Source organism: Helianthus annuus, chromosome 1 (genome assembly GCF_002127325.2).
Source record: "Helianthus annuus cultivar XRQ/B chromosome 1, HanXRQr2.0-SUNRISE, whole genome shotgun sequence".
Taxonomy (NCBI): domain Eukaryota; kingdom Viridiplantae; phylum Streptophyta; class Magnoliopsida; order Asterales; family Asteraceae; genus Helianthus; species Helianthus annuus.
The window spans coordinates 140964103-140983500 of NC_035433.2; the positions used below are offsets into that span (position 1 = coordinate 140964103).

A 19398-nucleotide genomic window follows, 5' to 3' on the forward strand; every position below is an offset into this window, starting at 1 on the left:
TGCTTCAAAAAAGTTGTTTTGAATGAAATTGGTAAACATACCCAAATCTTACGATTTTAACAATTTACTCTAAATATAAATAAATAATATTGAGAGTTTGGCTTATCAATAAATACTATATTACAGAATAGAAAAGTCAAATGTAAATAGGAGTTTGGGTTATTCTTAAAATACAAAGAATAAAAAAAGATGATCACAGTTTTTGAATATTTTTAAATTTAGAACATATATATTTTAAAATAACTTTTAATCATTTATCTTAAATCTAAATAAAATAATTTTATATAGCTTTTGAAAATGTTTTCTTCTTTTATAAAAAAAATAACAAATAAACGAATGATTATGTCTTTTAGGTTTGGTTTACGTATTTTTCTTTTTTCATTTAACTAAAATATAACTATATAATTTTTTTAAATGCTTATTTCTATTATTATCTAACTAAAAGAGACGTCTCGAATCCGTTTTAACCATATGTTAACATATGCTAGATCTATTACAAAAACGTTGAATATGGCTAATCTCTTTTGTTGAATTAGGTATAACTGGACAATTTGTTAATTTGTTGGTAATCAACATTCCGCGACAACGCACGATAAACGTTAACTCGTTATATAAATTAGGTAAATATGCAATAAACCCTATCATTATCATTAGGTGTACCTATCTACACACCATTTTGCCTATTTACACACCACAAAAGGTGTTTTTTTTGTCCTTATATGCACACCATGCAGTGTTGAACTGTAGCCAAAACGCGGCGTTTTGGTCCGGTTAACCAGACAAAGACTGACGGGTGTCTGACGGGTCTGTTGACCGGACCAAAACGCCGAGCTTTGGCTGCGTTTTGGTCCTATCAACCAGACAAAAGACTAACACCCGGTCTGGTTGACAGGACCAAAACACGGCCAAAGCTTGGCGTTTTAGTCCGGTCAACAGACCCGTCAATCTTTATCTGGTTAATCGAACCAAAACGTTGCGTTTTAGCCACAGTTCGACACTACAAGATGTGCATATAAGGACAAAAAACACCTTTTAAGGGTGACTATCTACACTACACTTGGTGTGTAGATAGTTTGGCCCTTATCATCATCATCTACAAAAGGAGGCACCAACGTTTGAGGTAGGATAGATAAACAAGGGAACGAAGGAAGAATCAATCTCTGTTATTCACTTACTGGCTCACTCGTAATCAGTCGTCCTTCGCCGGTCTGTTGTTATTCACTTACTCGTAATCAATCAAATATGTTTCTTGCTAAACCAACTCAATCTGTTTTGAAATTACATGTCGTGAGTGTGATCTGCAGTCTGATGGCGGTGGTTGTTGGGAGTCCGAAATCAGGAGGGGCCGAGCCGCTGCAATGGCTCTGTCAGTGGTGGTGTGAGCTCCAATAGAACCACTGTGATGATGTAGGTTCCTTTTGCGACATCTTTTTTTTTGGAGAATAATGCCCGGATAGTCCTTGTGCTTAGGTTAAATTTCATATATAGTCCCCACCTTTTAATTTTAGAAAGTTGGGGATTATAGGTGTAATTTTAGAATGATGGGGACTATATGTGAAATTTCACCAAAGCTGAGGGACTATTCGGGCATTTTACTTTATTTTTTAATACATTTTTTGGTTGTTTGGTGGTTGTTATTTATATACCATTTTGTAGGTATACAATTCAATAGTAACTTTATCATATGTTTTAGTTTGAAGTTGCGCTTACACCACAAGAAGGTCAACCATTTAGCAGCCAACTTTAGTATACTACTATAAGATTCAATGGTTTTTTATCGAGGAAATGACCTGCTTTATCAGCTTTAATTGAGAACTAAAGGGCATGTCAATTCGACTGAAGATATATTCATCTATTATTGTGCTACTCAACTGAATTGGTAAGTTATTTAACCTAAGAACTCATTAATTAAAACATTTTTAAGCACCAGAGTATAATTTAACTGATTTGTGGGAATAATAGGTAGAAACTAATAATCTCTATAAGAATATGAGCTTCAGATTCAAGAACAGAGAGGAATCTAGGCAGAAGACAGTTTCATTCCCATGATCTTTCGATGATGAGGTAATAAGAAGTTCAGCACTTCACTTAATCTCATATGAGTATTTGGAGTTTATGGAGTTTGGTAGTGATGTGCATTGTGCAAGCGCAATGCTATACGACGGTGAACGAGAAGATGTCGTATGACGGTGGTGGGAATGCGGATAGTGTCATGCCGATTCAAAAGAATCATGAGTTTTAGAAGCATAAGTTTCAGCTGGGGTGGAGTATGAGGGTTATAATGGTGGTGCTGGTGGTGGTTATGGCTATACAGCTCTTACAATGTAAGTTGGTTTTTATATAACATTCTATTTGATCATGTACGTAATATTATGGACTTATGGTTCATAGAGTGCTTTAACATTCTTTAAGAAAGCTGCACTTGCATCTTATATGAGAAAACAACCATATATTTTCTTGATTGTTTTTTAATCTGAATAAACAATTTTACAATATAAGTCATAGGAGGGTAAGGATAGTGTAAAAGGGGCCTAAAGTGTGAGAAGTGTATTATAACACTATATATAAAACTATATAACACCATATAAACACCGTATAACAATATGTAAGACCATATAATACCATATAATACCATATAACACTATATACGATTATATAGCAAATATAAAACTATACATCTATCATAGACATGCTATCAGACAACCTATAGTGTTATATTTGTTATATAATGATATATAATGTTACATAGTGTTATATGGTATTATATGGTGTTACATATTGTTATACGGTGTTTATATGGTGTTATATAGTATTATATATAGTGTTATAATACACTTCTCACACTTTGAGCACTTTTTACAGGATCCTCTTGGGATATAATTATCTATTTTTGTATTTGAGTATTTTTTTTTGCTTTCCATAATAAATGGTACATGAATCGGATTCAAATAGCTGAATGATTAGATTATTAGTTTTCATAATTAATGTATTTACTCATATTATAAGTTTAGTTGTAACAAAGTTTGTTACAATTTTACTCAGATAAAAATTCCTTCATGTGAATGACCCCATTGCCCATTGCCCATTGCCCACAGTTGAGCTAAACCCTCCAACCATTTCAACACACAGGTACAATATTTGATGTTTTGTAACTTTGTTTTTGCTTTGGATAGAGGGGTGTTTGGATTTGCATTTTGGAACTGATCATGGTGATACAATCGTTGGTTTTTAATGTTTGGGGTTTTGGAACTGATCATGGTAATACAATCGTTGGTTTTTTGCTTTAATTGTTTTTACCCCCTACATAATATTGCTTTCTATGTAATAAGTTATTTAAATGTACCTATTGCTTATAAATAAAACACTAAAGTTAAGTAGTCAAGTTATTTTATGACAAAGTTGAATCAGTGTGTATGTGAAGAAGGAGTGAGTAAAAAAGTAGTAAATTCAGTGTACATCTTGCTTGGAGCTAAAGTTAGTTTGTAGTTATATGAGCTGCAAAATGTGTGTAATTACTTATACGCATCATGGTAATATTGTAAGTCATCAACGGTAAAATTGGTAGTTAATATAAAGGAAAAAATATACACTTTGTAGAGTTTGATCAAGCCACATAAGTTTCCACAATGAAACTGGCCTTGATAAGTATTATTTCTCTTCTACAAACTATGTGAAACACATACCAACTAGAGGTGGTGTAAGGGGTCAAAAATGATAAGACCAGTATTGGTACCACCGATATTGTTTGGTCGTAATCCGTTTGGCCGGTACTGACACTCCCTATAACTTATTGTACCAAAAAATTACAAAATTTATAACTGAACGTTAAGAAAAATATTTAAACACAATAGAGTAAATAAAGTTAATAAACGCTCCAAAAGTCAAGGCGTGCCAAGTATGCTTTATTTAAATCTAGACACGCATGTCTTTACTATATTTTACATATCCATCCATTTATTATGTAAACCTTTCATACCCCTTTAGCTATTTTTACATATAAACCTCTTAATTTGACAAGAACTACATGAGGCGCACCTTTTTGCCCAATTTTGACGATTCATCCACAATAGGAAAAATTGGAAGAGACTGGAAAAAAAGGCCCCCTGAATCATTTTTTACATGCAAGTATATACGTGATAAACATTAGTGGTTACAGTTGATTAGGGTATATGTGATGTACATTTTTTTATTACTTGGTATGTAGATTGATAGCAATGGAAGGGCAAGAGAAATTATTTTTGAAGGTAAAGACGAGGATTCCATTGGAACTTGATTTCCTAGCCATTTGGGGGTTAGATTCTTAAATCTTGAATATGGATATGTTTGTGAGATCATGGGTCACGGTGGGCCACACATGTGTTCAATTGTCTGTGAATTTGTATATATCATTGTTCAATTGTCTGTGAATTTGTATATATATTGAACGAACATCATGTATTATCGGAATCGGTATTGGTGTTCAAAGGCCATATTTGTTGATCAACTTTACCTTTGATAATGTTGACCCATACTAAAAGTTTCTGTCTGGTTTGACCTCTGTGATATCTATATACTCATAATTAATGTAACTTTAATTTTCTTTTTTAACCCGTGAAGTTCTTGAGTGATAACCTTATTCGTCACATATTTTTCATTTTAGAAAAAAATATTATACAGTTGTGTTTAATCAAATTTAAATATCCAACCTGTGAGTATTCACGGGTAATAACCTAGTATTTAATAAAATAAATCAAAATGAGTAAATTTGTAATTTGGTAATTTTAATTTTACATTTAAATTAGGTAAATAAGCAATTAACCACCCTGTGATTATCATTATCATCATCTACAAAAGAAAGGGGGCACCGACATTTGAGGTAGGATAGATAAACAAGGGAACGAAGGAAGAATCAATCTCTGTTATTCACTCACTGGCTCACTCGTCCTTCGCCGGTCTGTTGTTATTCACTCACTCGTAATCAATCAATCGTCCTTCGCCGGTAGGTTTCTTCTCCTCTCTTTTATTATTATCATCACGGCCCAATCGCGCATCATCGTTTTCTGTAGGGCGTTTTACTGGTTTTGAATTTGTAATCAACCGATCATCGTTTTCTAGGGTTTCATCCTTGAAAATTGCCTTTATCTGCTAGGGTTTCATCATGTCGATTACTTAAGTTTTAAGAGTGTTGTTAATTGTATGTTTTAGGTTAAGAAGAAATATGAAGAAGAAGCCTCTTGTGTTTATGGATTTATCCATCTTTAAACGTCCTCCTGATAGATTAGTAATCGAGGTCCGTATATATATCTTTGTTTTGTTTGTTTCTTCCTTCAATACGCTGCCTGCTTGCTTGGAGATATTCATTCATTCAATCATTCACTAATATAATAATAATCTCCTTTGCAGCTTTTTTATGATGATGTCCCTAAAACAGCCGAGAATTTTCGAGCCCTCTGCACAGGTCTGGGCTTTTATTTTTTGAGTTAATTGCCATTTTAGTCCCTGTGGTTTGGGCCATTTTGTCAATTTAGTCCAAAGGTTTCATTTTTAACATCTGGATCCAAAAAGGTTTCATCGTTGCCATTTTGGTCCAACTGACTTAACTCCACCCATACCTGTTAAGTCTGCCAAAGGCATTTTTGTCATTTCATTAAAAGAAAAAGCAATAAAGCAAAAAGGGTTAATAAAAAGAAAAATGAAATGACAAAAATGCCCTTGGCAGACTTAACAGATATGGATGGAGTTAAGTCAGTTGGACCAAAATGGTGGACCAAAAGGGCAACGATGAAACCTTTTTGGATCCAGATGTTAAAAATGAAACCTTTGGACTAAACTGGCAAAATGACCCAAACCACAGGGACTAAAATGGCAATTAACTCTTTTTTTTTTTTTTTTTTTAGAATTTTGAAACACCTACCTTTGCATTGTGTTATTATCATCATGTGCAGGGGATAAGGGGATTGGAAAAGATACCCAAAAACTATTGCACTACAAAGGAACTAAATTCTTTTATTTTTCAGACTGTGCTGCTCTAGTATGTTTATGTTCTCAGTCAAATACTTGTGTGCCTGCTTTCGATATAATAAGAGTTATTCATTTGTAACATATGAATGAATGATAAATGTAACATAACTTTTTTTTTTTCTTGTTGCAGGGAGGTGATTTCGAGAATAATGACGGTATGTTTTTTCATATAAATTTTGTTTTTGAACAAGGCTTCTTTTAAGCATTATTCAATGGTTTGCATTGCAGGCACCGGTGGGGAAAGCATCTACGGAGGAACTTTTCAAGGTACAATCATGATACTTCTGTTAGTATATAATTCATGTTAGTTAGTACTAATGATTGATACTTTCTGTAGCTGAGAGGAGTCCATGGCGTTGTAGTGGGCCCGGTATACTTATGACGCTAAGTCAAGGAGCCCCAGATGCCACTGGATCTCAGTTCGTTCTATGCTACAGACACTCGACCGATCTTGAAGGGTAATTCATAAGTCTAACTGATTAGAATTATGGACACATCAGATGTTTAACTTTGACCATGGCAGGGACAATACCGTTTTTGGAAGGGTAATAAAGGGAATGGATACGGTTCTACGTCTTGAGATGATGGGAAGAGGCACGTCTGTAGAAATTGTAGACTGTGGTGAACTTTCTGGAGATTATGTGCCAGAGTCTGATTCTTATAAACCCTCACCTCTTGCAGGTGCCCCACCTTTTTTAATTAATCTCATTGCCAGTAGCAAACGGGCCACTTTTTATTAATCCAATTATAATCAATCAATTGTAGCCTGGAGACAAAAACGGGAAGAAATGGCTACTGCATTTTTGCACAAATTCCTTTCTCGTAAGGTCGTTGATAGGGAAGCTACATCTGAAAAGCCTTCTAGCAATCCAGACGAGATGTCGGAATCACATGAATCGAATGCTGAGAAATCGGAATTGACCAACAGTTCTAGCTATCCACATCATCGTTCAGATGATACACTCAAACCCAGGTTAGGTTTGCTGATAATTTTTCTACAATGATGTATATTTATAGTAAAACTAGGAGTGGATCAGTAGTTTTAGTTTTTGCATAATGATATTTTCTCTACAATGATGATTTAACTTATAGTTTTCAGATATATTTATAGTAAAACTAGGGGTGTAAACGAGCCGGGCCGAGCCGAGCCCGAGCTCACCTGGGCTCGAGCTCGGCTCGTCATGTTTTTTTGAAGCTCGAGCTCGAGCTCGGCTCGGTTCGAGCCTACTTATTTGAGCTCGAACTACTTATTTGAGCTCGAGCTCAGCTCGCGAGTAAAACCCAAAGCTCGAGCTCGGCGAGAACAACCATAGACGAGCTAAAAACTCGGCTCGAGCTCGCTTCAATATCGCTTAAACGAGCCAAAGCTCGGTTTGCCAATGTTATCATCATTATTATTATATTATATATAAAATAAATAGATTTTTGTTCGGCTCGTTTAGGCTCGCGAGCCTAAACGAGCTTTGTATTTCAGGCTCGAGCTCGGGCTCGATAACTAAACGAACTCTATTTCAGGCTCGAGCTCGGGCTCGTTAAAGCTCGGCTCGTTCGAGCTTTTAACCAAGCCGATAACGAGTAGCTCTCGAGCCTCTGGGCTTGTTTACACCCCTAAGTAAAACTCACTTTATTCAACCTCTGAAAGCTGGTTTTTGCTGTTGAGCTCTATCATCTTATCTTATTCATGATCTTTTATTTTTTGCATAAGGGGTGCCCGAATTGTTTATGTAAAGAGGAACAGTGGAAGCACAATATCTGAAGATGAAAACGTCACAAAGTCTGATAAAGGTATTGCATTAATAATAATCGATAAAGCCTCCTAATTTGATTTTTATACAAATAAATTATTGTTTGACTGAACATTGGAGTGTAGTCGTCGAGACTGTTTTGGATACACGACGTGAATGGGATGGAAGCTCAATTCTTGTAGTTGAAGACAACATTGTGACGGAGTCTGATAAAGGTATTGTTGCATTTTTAATCGATAAAGCCTCCTAATTTGATTTTATTCAAAATTCTGATGCTTAAATTATTGTTGGCAGAACCTTGTAATGTACTCAAGAGGGCTTTAAATATAAATGAAAAAAATGCTGCTGCTTATTATTATTTGCTTCCAGTCGTTGAAGAAGAAAACGACACTGTGATGGGGTTTGAATTTGATAAAGGTATTGCATTTTTATCGATAACGTTACCTAAATTGATTTTTATTCAAAATTCAAATAGTTAAATTCTAAGTAGTTAATGCGGTAAAATATCGAATATCGGTCAAGGACCGATATTTGAGATATCGGTTATCGCGGTGGGATATTGGTGGGATCTCGGTAATTTTACTATCATGCTAAATTTATATATATAGCAATTTAACACTAACAATTGTAACAAGTAAAAACTGACTAAGACTTAAAAACACTAACATTTAACAGTAACAACTAACAATTAAGACTTAAAACACTAATAGCAGCAATAAGAAGAAAAATGAACGGTAGAATTAAGAAGAATGGTACTGATATCGGGAAAATCGGTGATTTATCGATCAAATATCAGTTCTATATCGGTCAAATATCGAACAATATCACTGATATTATCAGTACCGATATTCTGACCAATATTTTGTACCGCTATCTCGGCAGGGGACTGATAACCGATATATCACTGATATATCGGTTGATATATCGGGATATTAACTACATAGGTTAAATTATTGTTGGCAGAACTCAAGTTCGAAATACTGAGGTCTCCGCATGGTGTAATCACGTCGGTTCTGGATACATGTGAATCAAATGCTGAGAAGAAAGTGGCTGCTGATAAGGAATTGACGAACAGTTCTAGCAATGATACAAGCAAATCCAGGTATGCGGATAATTTTTCTACAATGATGTATATTTTATGCGGGTCAAGTTATTCTACAAAGGCTTCTAATTGTAAGAAGTGTAAGAAGGATTTATAGAGTGACAAGTGTCCAATAACCTAAAACTAAACCCATTACATCACCACCAAAAACCTAAACCCCCACCCACCACCACCCAAAACTAACCCCCCCCCCCCCCCCCCCCGACGGGCAAAAAAAACAAAAAAAAACTATACCTCACCAAAAAAACCCCCAAAAAACCTAACCCCCCACCCCCCAAAAACCTTAAAAAAACCTTACCCCCCCCCCCCCACACACACACACACACACAAAAAAAACCTAAAAAAACTAAACACCCACCCCCACCACCACCACCACCCAAAAACCTAAACCCCCACCCCCTCGGCAAAAAAAAATAAAAAATAATTTTTTTTTTTTTTTTTTTTTGGGGTGGGTGATGTTGGGGGGGGGGGTTTAGGTTTTTGGTGGTGGTGGATGTTTAAGGTTTTTTTTTTTTTTTGTAGTGGGGTTTTTTTGTGTAGTGGGTTTTTTTAGGTTATTGGACACTTGACACTCTATAAATCCTTCTTACAATTAGGATCCTTTGTATTTGATCCTAATCCTATTTTATGCATGGTTTTTATTTTCTGTTATTATTTTGCATAAGGGATGTCCGGATTATTGATTTAGTGAACCAGTCTAAGAAGAGAAGTGGAAGCCCAATCTCTTCCGAGGAAGATGAAAACAACACTGTGACGACGGAGTCTGATAAAGGGTTTTTGCACGATGTAATCATGCCGTCTTTGGATACACGTGAATCAAATGCTGAGAAGAAAGTGGCTGATGATAAGAAGAGGAAGAGTTTGGAGGTTTGGCCGGCGATTGCAGGAGCGGTGATTTTGGGTGCGGCAGCATACTTCCGCCATCAAAAGTCTGGAGTGGTCTACAGGGAGCAGCATCGTAACCGTTGAGGATACGGTTCTTTTGTTTGGTTTACTACAAGGGCATCTATCTATTATCAAAGTTTATGCAACTGTCGTAACATCTAACCACCAAAATACGGTTATTTTGTTTGGCTTACTAGAGAGGCAGCTATTTATTAGTAGAATGCAAAGTTTATGCAACAGTTGTAACATCTAACCACCAGAATACGGTTATTTTGTTTGGTTAGTTTTAGTTTAATGGAATACAAAGGTTTTGTAGCTGTTTCAAGTTATTTAATGAGATTAGGATTAAGTGACTGACGACTATTTCCCTTGAATTTCAAAATTAAATTTTGAAGAGAATTATCTTTTTAATAAATATTTCCTAATCAACATTTTTAGTTTCTTTAATGACGTTATTACGAAAAAAGAGAAAAATGCTCGGATAGTCCCTGTGGTTTGTCCATTTTCACCTTTAGTCTCCAACTTTTTAAAATTACACCTATAGTCTCCAAGTTTTTGAATTTCGTTCTCGGATAGTCCTTGGCGTGGATGGGGGTTAGTTTTTGGTGTTAGATGCATGTGAAATGACAAAAATACCCTTAGTGTCAAATTAATAACTAAAAAGTTAATAGAAAAAGAAAGCAAGCTTGCATTCTAGAATCGGTGATACGAGAATTGGGTTTAGTTGGTGGCGAGTATATGGCTTGGAATCGGGCTAAGGTGGGTTTCTTTTGTACGGGTGATGCATAGGGATAATACTTGTATTTATTTGAATTTTAATTTCCTAATTTTTTATATTTAGTTTCTTTTTGAAGTATGATTCCTATAATTTTAGGGTTTATGTTTTGGTAGTTTTGATTGAATTTGAATTAGAACTTTGTTCTTTTAATCTTTCTTGAGTCATTTGATAGCTTCCATAATTGCATCAGCTGGTATCAGAACATTTGATTCTCAGATGATGCACGATGCACGACGTGGAGGTGAATACTTGCTTGCTCATAGAGTCGTCAACAGAGGCAACGACATGAGTGTTTCCTATTCACGTGCTCGTGGAGAAGAGCGACACCCTACTCGTAGATTCGCCCCGATCAGGGCAGCGATGGAATCTATCCTGATCTTGAGTTACGAGGGGAGATGCGCGTTATGGAAACCGAATCGGGAACTATCATTCGAGATGATGTGAACGAGGAAGAGGAGAATCCTTTCGGCCATCTCCACCATTGGTTCCTTGAACCGTTTGGTCAAGATTGTTTCTCCGAAGAACGAAAAATCAATAGGTTATCTTTTGTTTAGCTATAACCACATATAAAGATCTAAGGCATCCCCCTCGAAATGCATTGTTGCAACATCAACATTTTCTTTACGATGGTGGTATAAAACCGAAAATACCTCACTGCATTTAGTATCCAACCCCTAGGAAGTATCCAACATTTGTGGTGCAAATTGGTTGATCTAGAGAGTTTTTTCGTTGCACTTATGACCAACCTGTAAGATTAAATATATTATTATTGTAATATTTAATCTTGTAGTCATATAATCATTTATATTATATAGATCAAAATATACTAAACCTATTATATAATTAGTTGGTAATTGTTGATGGACCATATTACCCTTATTAACTAATTAGGTTTCCTCTTAGGCGTATATATAAGGAGATAACCAGAGAGGTTGAGTCATGTTCACGCGTCCAGACATGATCTTCATTGTAAAGGTAGCGTAAGTGAGAATGATTCGCGAGTAGGGCGATGACAGAAAAGTGTAAGCACATAGGTATTCTCATGCAATGGTGCCATGTGTATCTAAGCGTACTACGAGCAAAGTTCTATATAGTTCTAGCAAGTAGGCAATAAACATAAACCTTATTACCTAGGATGTCGAGTCTTGCACCTGGAGCGAAGCGTCGTTGTGGATCGTTGAGAGCACTGTTCTGGTTATAGTCTGGTTTTAATAAAACGTTTTCCCATATTAAAACCGAGTTCTCTATAACCAATGGCTCTGATACCAATCTGTCACACCCCCAAAATCCACACGCGGAGTACCACCGCTTGGAGGCGTGACATGACCAGGATCAAGCCACCAATCATATAGAACAATATATAAAGTAAAAGTAATTGTATTAAACCAAACCCATCCATATGAAAGGTGTTCCAAAACGTAAGTAAGTTATCACTGTTTAGCGGAAGCGTATAAGTAAAACCCAACATAATATCATATGAAATGTCATAAGTGTTAAAATCAAGTAAACACGATCCTTGTCCACAACGACCGCGCCTCCCTGTGCAAGCTCCAATACCTAACGACCTGCAAGGCATGTAACAGAGGATCAACAACTAGTTGAGCGAGTTCACAGAAAGTAGATGCGTAATAGTGAGTTCATGAGTATCAGGTGGCTCTACTGGGCCGATATTGGTTCTATTGGTGGGGGCTTCCCATGTTATTTATCCACTAGACTATGCGTAACCATAAGTGTTCTTCACAACCGAGAACAGTAGCGCGTATGGGGTTTACGTAGGTTTTACGTAAGTATCCTTCACAACCGAGGATAGGAGTACGCGGGGGTTTACGTAGGTTTTACGTAAGTGCCTGACACAACCGAGGCAGTAGTGAGTATAAGTTCACGTAGGTTTTACGTGAGTGTCCTTCGCAACCTGAGGACAGTGAGTAGCATAAGTATACGTAGGTTTTACGTATGTGTCCTGCACAACCGAGGACGATGGTATGGTAGTCTAGTACAAGTATGATTCTATTCAACCTTATTTCTTCAATCCCATTCCCAAGCCCTGGGAATCCAATGCCTTAGTAAGGGTGTGAACTCACCTTGGTTTGCTCGGTATGCTAAGTATGTGCTCAAAGTTTATCAATCAAGTCCTAAAGTACGTACGTATACATAATCAGTTTATAATCACGAAGTTGGCACGTAGGTATAATCATAGTGAACATCGCATCAATAAGCACCGAGTATCACATTGCACGTATTCGTAGTCATATAAGTATTGTTTCATACTTAACAGCAGTTAAATATCTCAGTTAACTTCTAACATAGTTAAGTCAGGTTACTGTGCAAAGTATTCAAGTCGGCGAAACACAGATTGGCGAAACACATTCTATTTCGTCAATCACTCTTTGGCGAAACAAAGTTCCGTTTCGTCAACTATCCTTGGCGAAACACATTCTGTTTCGCCGAGAGTTCTGTTTCGTCAAACAGATCAGTTACGTCAAAGATGTACAACAGTTACAATATCATCACAGAAAACCCTAATCATCTACAGTCGTTTCATCATCATCAATCATACAGACATCACCAAGGCAAATCAACACAATATGCTTATCCTCATTCCTTTTATCACTTCAATGGCCGACCATATATAATCACCTCAATAGGTGATTGGACCAATTTATGACATGTTATATTTATTAAAACAATATGTCGATCATCATCACATCAGCCACAATCCCTAGCTTTAAAACGTGTGCACATAATCATGTTTCTGACAAAACCATGTGATGATCTTCCATCTTTGATTCACTTTAGTTGGTTTAACGTGGTTATCATGTATCACATATACATCGGAATTAATATCACATGAACCTTAACTCACAATTCACAAATCTCACATATAATTGGGCCGCACAATAGGCTAACACTCATCACATCCATTCACGTGACCTGTTATGTGTCAATGACTTTTACATTGTGCAATCATCATCATTACAGTTTTTATTACATAACAAACCCTAACATGAACAATCATCATCATCGATCATCAATAACATTCATCATACAAGAATTAATATACTGCACATGATAAAAATATATATATCAATCAACTTCAAGCATGTCCTCGGCTAATATGTAACACACATCAACAAGCATCACAGTCGATATGCACGAGTAATATTCTAATAACTGTTTTAAAACATATAATCTGATAATGATTAGCAGTAACCACGATGGTTCTTTGAGGGTCTCGCAGTCACAAGATTGTCGTCGGTAGGGGAGGGGCTCTAGGGTTTGAGAATTTGGCAACCGTTCCCCATGTACATAACCTAAACTAATATATAATTACGCATAAGGGTTTGGGCCTATACTGGGCTTTGCGGTGAACTGGGCCGGCGAAACACTTCTGTTTCGTCGAATTGTTTTATGGTTTACTAGTCTAGGTTGTTCGAACAGTATACAAGATAAACACTTTAATCACATTACATGCATAACACATCAAATCAAATCGACATTCCAGCATATAATTCTCAACATATAGTTTAGTGTGTATAATTACAAGGCAAGTAAGCAAACAGCTAAACAGTCAACCGTGCAATAAATGCGAAAGTGGAATCTCGGAAACTCGAGTTGTCACATTATCCCCAACTTGAAAGAAATTTCGTCCCGAAATTTGGTACGCACTCACTGAGGAAGCTGGGTAAGTTATATTGTTCACTGATTTTCCTGGGGTGTCACATCCTCCCCCCGTTGATCTGGAATTTCGTCCCGAAATTCCGCAGTAGTAGCTTCAGCCTCAGTAGTGGTTGCATTGGTTCCGAATAACTGGGGATACTTTTCTGTCATTTGATCTTCGCGTTCCCAGGTGTACTCTGGGCCACGAAGGGAGTTCCAACGAACGCGAACAAGAGGGATTCTCTTGTTTTTGAGGACCTTAACATCCCGGTCCGTGATTTCAACTGGCTCCTCGACGAACTGCAACCGCTCGTCGATAGTGAGTTCCTTAATAGGAACTATGAGGGTCTCATCTGACAGGCATTTCTTCAAATTCGACACGTTAAAGACATTGTGAACTGCACCGAGTTCAGCTGGTAAGTTTAGTCTGTAGGCCACAGTGCCTATTCTTTCAGTGATTTCGAACGGTCTAACATACCGTGGATTGAGCTTGCCTCGTTTACCAAAACGAACCACACCCTTCCAGGGTGAGACTTTGAGTAGCACTCGATCCCCAACTTGGAACTCGAGCGGTTTTCTACGTTGATCAGCGTAGCTTTTCTGGCGATCACGAGCTGCCGCCATGCGTTGTCGTATCTGTGCTATTCGTTCGGTAGCGTCAACTACCATTTCTGGACCTGTAATCTGACTATCTCCCACCTCTGCCCAACAGAGAGGTGACCGGCATTTACGACCGTACAATGCCTCGAATGGAGCGGCTTGTATGCTGGTGTGGTAACTGTTGTTGTATGAGAACTCCACTAACGGGAGGTGTTTTTCCCAGCTGTTGCCGAAATCGATAACACACGCCCGAAGCATGTCTTCTAATGTTTGAATAGTGCGCTCAGACTGCCCATCCGTCTGAGGGTGATAAGCTGTACTCATATCTAAACGAGAGCCAAAAGCTTTGTGCATTGCTTGCCATAATTCTGAAGTGAATCGTGCATCCCGATCCGAAATGATGGAGGTGGGCACCCCGTGCCTCGAAACAACTTCTTTAAGATAGATGTCTGCGAGAGTGGAGAACTTATCCGTTTCCTTTATAGCCAGGAAGTGTGCAGACTTGGTGAGTCGATCCACGATCACCCATATAGTATCGTTCCCACGCTGGGATCTAGGCAGACCAGTAACGAAATCCATGGAAATTTCTTCCCATTTCCATTGTGGTATCCTGGGTTGTTGCAGTAGGCCTGAGGGTTTCTGGTACTCTGTCTTGACTCTCGCACAAGTCAAACATTTGCCGACGTAAATTGCAATGTGGGCCTTCATGCTAGGCCACCAATATGTAGTTCTAATATCGTGGTACATTTTATCCGAACCTGGATGTACCGAGTAGCGAGACTTATGAGCTTCATCCATCACAAGTTCGCGTAGACCACCATAAAGTGGGACCCAAATACGCCCCGTTACATAGTAGGCACCGTCTTCCTTTTGTTCCATTCGTTGCCTTGAGCCGCGTAAAGCTTCAGCCTTTACATTTTCTGGTTTCAATGCTTCCACCTGAGCATCTCGTATTTGTGCAGGAAGACTAGACTGTATCGTAAGCCGTAGCGCTCGCACGCGCTTAGGTAGTGTGTCCTTTCGACTGAGGGCGTCAGCCACAACATTGGCTTTGCCTGGATGGTACTTGATGGCGCATTCATAATCGTTCAAAAGTTCGACCCATCTTCGTTGACGCATGTTCAAATTTTTTTGCTTAAGGATATGCTCGAGACTTCTGTGATTGGTGTAAATTGTGCACTTGGTACCGTACAGATAGTGTCGCCATATCCTAAGTGCGAAAACAACAGCTCCCAGCTCTAGATCGTGCGTCGTGTAATTCCGTTCGTGAACCTTGAGTTGCCGCGATGCGTAAGCAATGACCTTGTCGCGCTGCATTAACACACATCCAAGACCCTGGATGCATCACAGTATACCACGAAATCGTCTGTGCCTTCTGGCAATGAGAGGATAGGTGCACTGCAAAGTCTATCCTTTAGGTGCTGAAAAGCAGTTTCCTGCGTGTTGCCCCAACGGTATGTGACACCCTTCTGTGTCAGTAGTGTAAGCTGCTGGGCAATCTTTGAGAAATCCTTGATAAACCGTCTGTAGTATCCCGCCAAACCCAAGAATTGGCGTATTTCCGTTGGTGTACGTGGTGCAGGCCAGTTCCTGATCGAATCTACCTTGGATGGATAGACATGAATCCCATCCCTGTTTACCACGTGGCCTAGAAAGTGGACTTCACGAAGCCAGAAGTCACATTTCGAAAACTTAGCGTGCAGCTGTTTCTTTCGAAGAAGTTCCAAGATAAGACGTAAGTGCTGCTCATGTTCCTCCTGACTCTTGGAGTAGATCAGAATGTCGTCGATAAAGACAATTACAAACTTGTCTAGATAGGGTTTGCACACCCTGTTCATAAGGTCCATAAATACGGCCGGTGCGTTCGTTAACCCGAACGGCATGACAAGAAACTCGTAGTGGCCGTAGCGAGTTCTGAATGCGGTTTTGGAGACGTCCTCATCCCGGACTCTCAGCTGATGATACCCAGACCTTAGATCAATCTTGGAGTAGTAACACGACCCTTGCAACTGGTCGAATAAGTCGTCTATGCGCGGAAGAGGATAACGGTTCTTCACCGTCACCTTGTTGAGTTCCCGATAGTCTATGCACATCCTGAAGGTACCGTCCTTCTTTCTCACGAATAACACTAGAGCTCCCCAAGGCGAAGAGCTTGGACGAATAAAGCCCTTTTCCAAGAGCTCTTGTAGTTGCTTTGACAGTTCTTCCAGTTCTGACGAAGCTAAACGATATGGTGCGCGAGCTATGGGTGCTGCTCCTGGAGCGAGCTCGATTTGAAATTTGACCTGACGATGAGGCGGTAGACCAGGTAAGTCTTCAGGAAACACCTGAGGAAATTCGCGTACCACTGGAATATCCTCTATTCTTTTCTCTTTCGTAGCTGCATCAGTAACTAGTGCCAAAATGGCAGGGTGACCCTTTCGCAAACATTTCTGGGCCTTCAGGAAAGAGATGATGCCAACCACTGCACCACTCTTGTCGCCTTGAACTTCAAGAGGTTCCTTACCCGGTCGAGGAATACGAATGATCTTCTCCTTACATAGGATCTCTGCTTGCTGCTTGGACAACCAATCCATGCCAATGACGATGTCGAAACTACCCAGAACTATAGGAATGAGGTCGATGGAGAAGGTCTGACCAGCGAGGATAAGATTACAACCCTGAACTATGTGTGTAGCTTCTAGACTTTTACCATTTGCTAGTTCTACGACATGTTTGGTGTTTAGGGGTGTTGGTGTACGTTTTAACAATTTACTCATTTTCAAAGACATATAACTCGTATCCGCACCCGAATCAAACAAAACAGTAACATAAATATCGTCGAGGAGATACTTACCCATAACTACGTTGGGATCATTTCTGGCATCACCCTGCCCCAACACAAATGCACGACCCCTTGCTTCATTGCCGTTGTTGTTCCCACCATTGTTGTTGTTGCCATTTCCCTGGTTGTTGTTGTTATTGTTGTTGTTGTTCTGGTTCCTGTTTAGCTGAGGACAGTGCCTTTTGAAGTGTCCTTCTGCACCACAATGAAAACATCCCTTGTTGCCCTGTTGCTGATTCTGTTGCGCTTGTGGCTGCTGCTGATTCTGGTTCGCAGGCCGAGGGCTTCTACAATCCTTGGCCTCATGACCCATCTTGAGGCATCTTTGACAGCGACCCTTGTTACACTGGCCACTGTGGTGTCTGTTACAGTTGTTACACTTTGGAAGGTTCCCTCGATATCCACCCTGCCTGTGACTGCCTGAAGATTGCTGACTGGGACCCTGATAACTGTCAGTCTTTCGCTGCTGAACCTGTGACTGAACTGAAACTGATCCCTTACTGGAATCCCCATCCCATTTTCTCTTGTTGTCACTGGGAGTAGCAAGTGTAGCAGAAGTAGTAGCGGTAGCAGTAGCGCTGATACGTTTAGGCAGCCTATTCTGAGTATCAGGTGGCTCTACTGGGCCGATATTGGTTCTATTGGTGGGGGCTTCCCATGTTATTTATCCACTAGACTATGCGTAACCATAAGTGTTCTTCACAACCGAGAACAGTAGCGCGTATGGGGTTTACGTAGGTTTTACGTAAGTATCCTTCACAACCGAGGATAGGAGTACGCGGGGGTTTACGTAGGTTTTACGTAAGTGCCTGACACAACCGAGGCAGTAGTGAGTATAAGTTCACGTAGGTTTTACGTGAGTGTCCTTCGCAACCTGAGGACATGAGTAGCATAAGTATACGTAGGTTTTACGTATGTGTCCTGCACAACCGAGGACGATGGTATGGTAGTCTAGTACAAGTATGATTCTATTCAACCTTATTCCTTCAATCCCATTCCCAAGCCCTGGGAATCCCGTGCCTTAGTAAGGGTGTGAACTCACCTTGGTTTGCTCGGTATGCTAAGTATGTGCTCAAAGTTTATCAATCAAGTCCTAAAGTACGTACGTATACATAATCAGTTTATAATCACGAAGTTGGCACGTAGGTATAATCATAGTGAACATCGCATCAATAAGCACCGAGTATCACATTGCACGTATTCGTAGTCATATAAGTATTGTTTCATACTTAACAGCAGTTAAATATCTCAGTTAACTTCTAACATAGTTAAGTCAGGTTACTGTGCAAAGTATTCAAGTCGGCGAAACACAGATTGGCGAAACACATTTCTATTTCGTCAATCACTCTTTGGCGAAACAAAGTTCCGTTTCGTCAACTATCCTTGGCGAAACACATTCTGTTTCGCCGAGAGTTCTGTTTCGTCAAACAGATCAGTTACGTCAAAGATGTACAACAGTTACAATATCATCACAGAAAACCCTAATCATCTACAGTCGTTTCATCATCATCAATCATACAGACATCACCAAGGCAAATCAACACAATATGCTTATCCTCATTCCTTTTATCACTTCAATGGCCGACCATATATAATCACCTCAATAGGTGATTGGACCAATTTATGACATGTTATATTTATTAAAACAATATGTCGATCATCATCACATCAGCCACAATCCCTAGCTTTAAAACGTGTGCACATAATCATGTTTCTGACAAAACCATGTGATGATCTTCCATCTTTGATTCACTTTAGTTGGTTTAACATGGTTATCATGTATCACATATACATCGGAATTAATATC

The 19398-nt window shown here is 38.8% G+C and overlaps 1 protein-coding gene across 1 annotated transcript; it reads left to right on the forward strand.

Moving 5' to 3' along the window:
• Positions 1-4912: 4912 nt before the first annotated feature.
• On the forward strand, positions 4913-10061 carry LOC110881627 (peptidyl-prolyl cis-trans isomerase CYP63). Its single transcript, XM_022129839.2, has 14 exons — positions 4913-4931; positions 5185-5269; positions 5383-5437; positions 5925-6010; positions 6131-6155; positions 6229-6267; positions 6338-6458; positions 6524-6681; positions 6766-6973; positions 7706-7785; positions 7871-7960; positions 8040-8162; positions 8709-8847; positions 9513-10061. The coding sequence occupies exons 2-14, from the start codon at positions 5198-5200 to the stop codon at positions 9814-9816; spliced, it is 1500 nt and encodes a 499-aa protein (XP_021985531.1). The 5' UTR covers positions 4913-4931; positions 5185-5197; the 3' UTR covers positions 9817-10061.
• The last annotated feature ends 9337 nt before the right edge of the window (positions 10062-19398 follow it).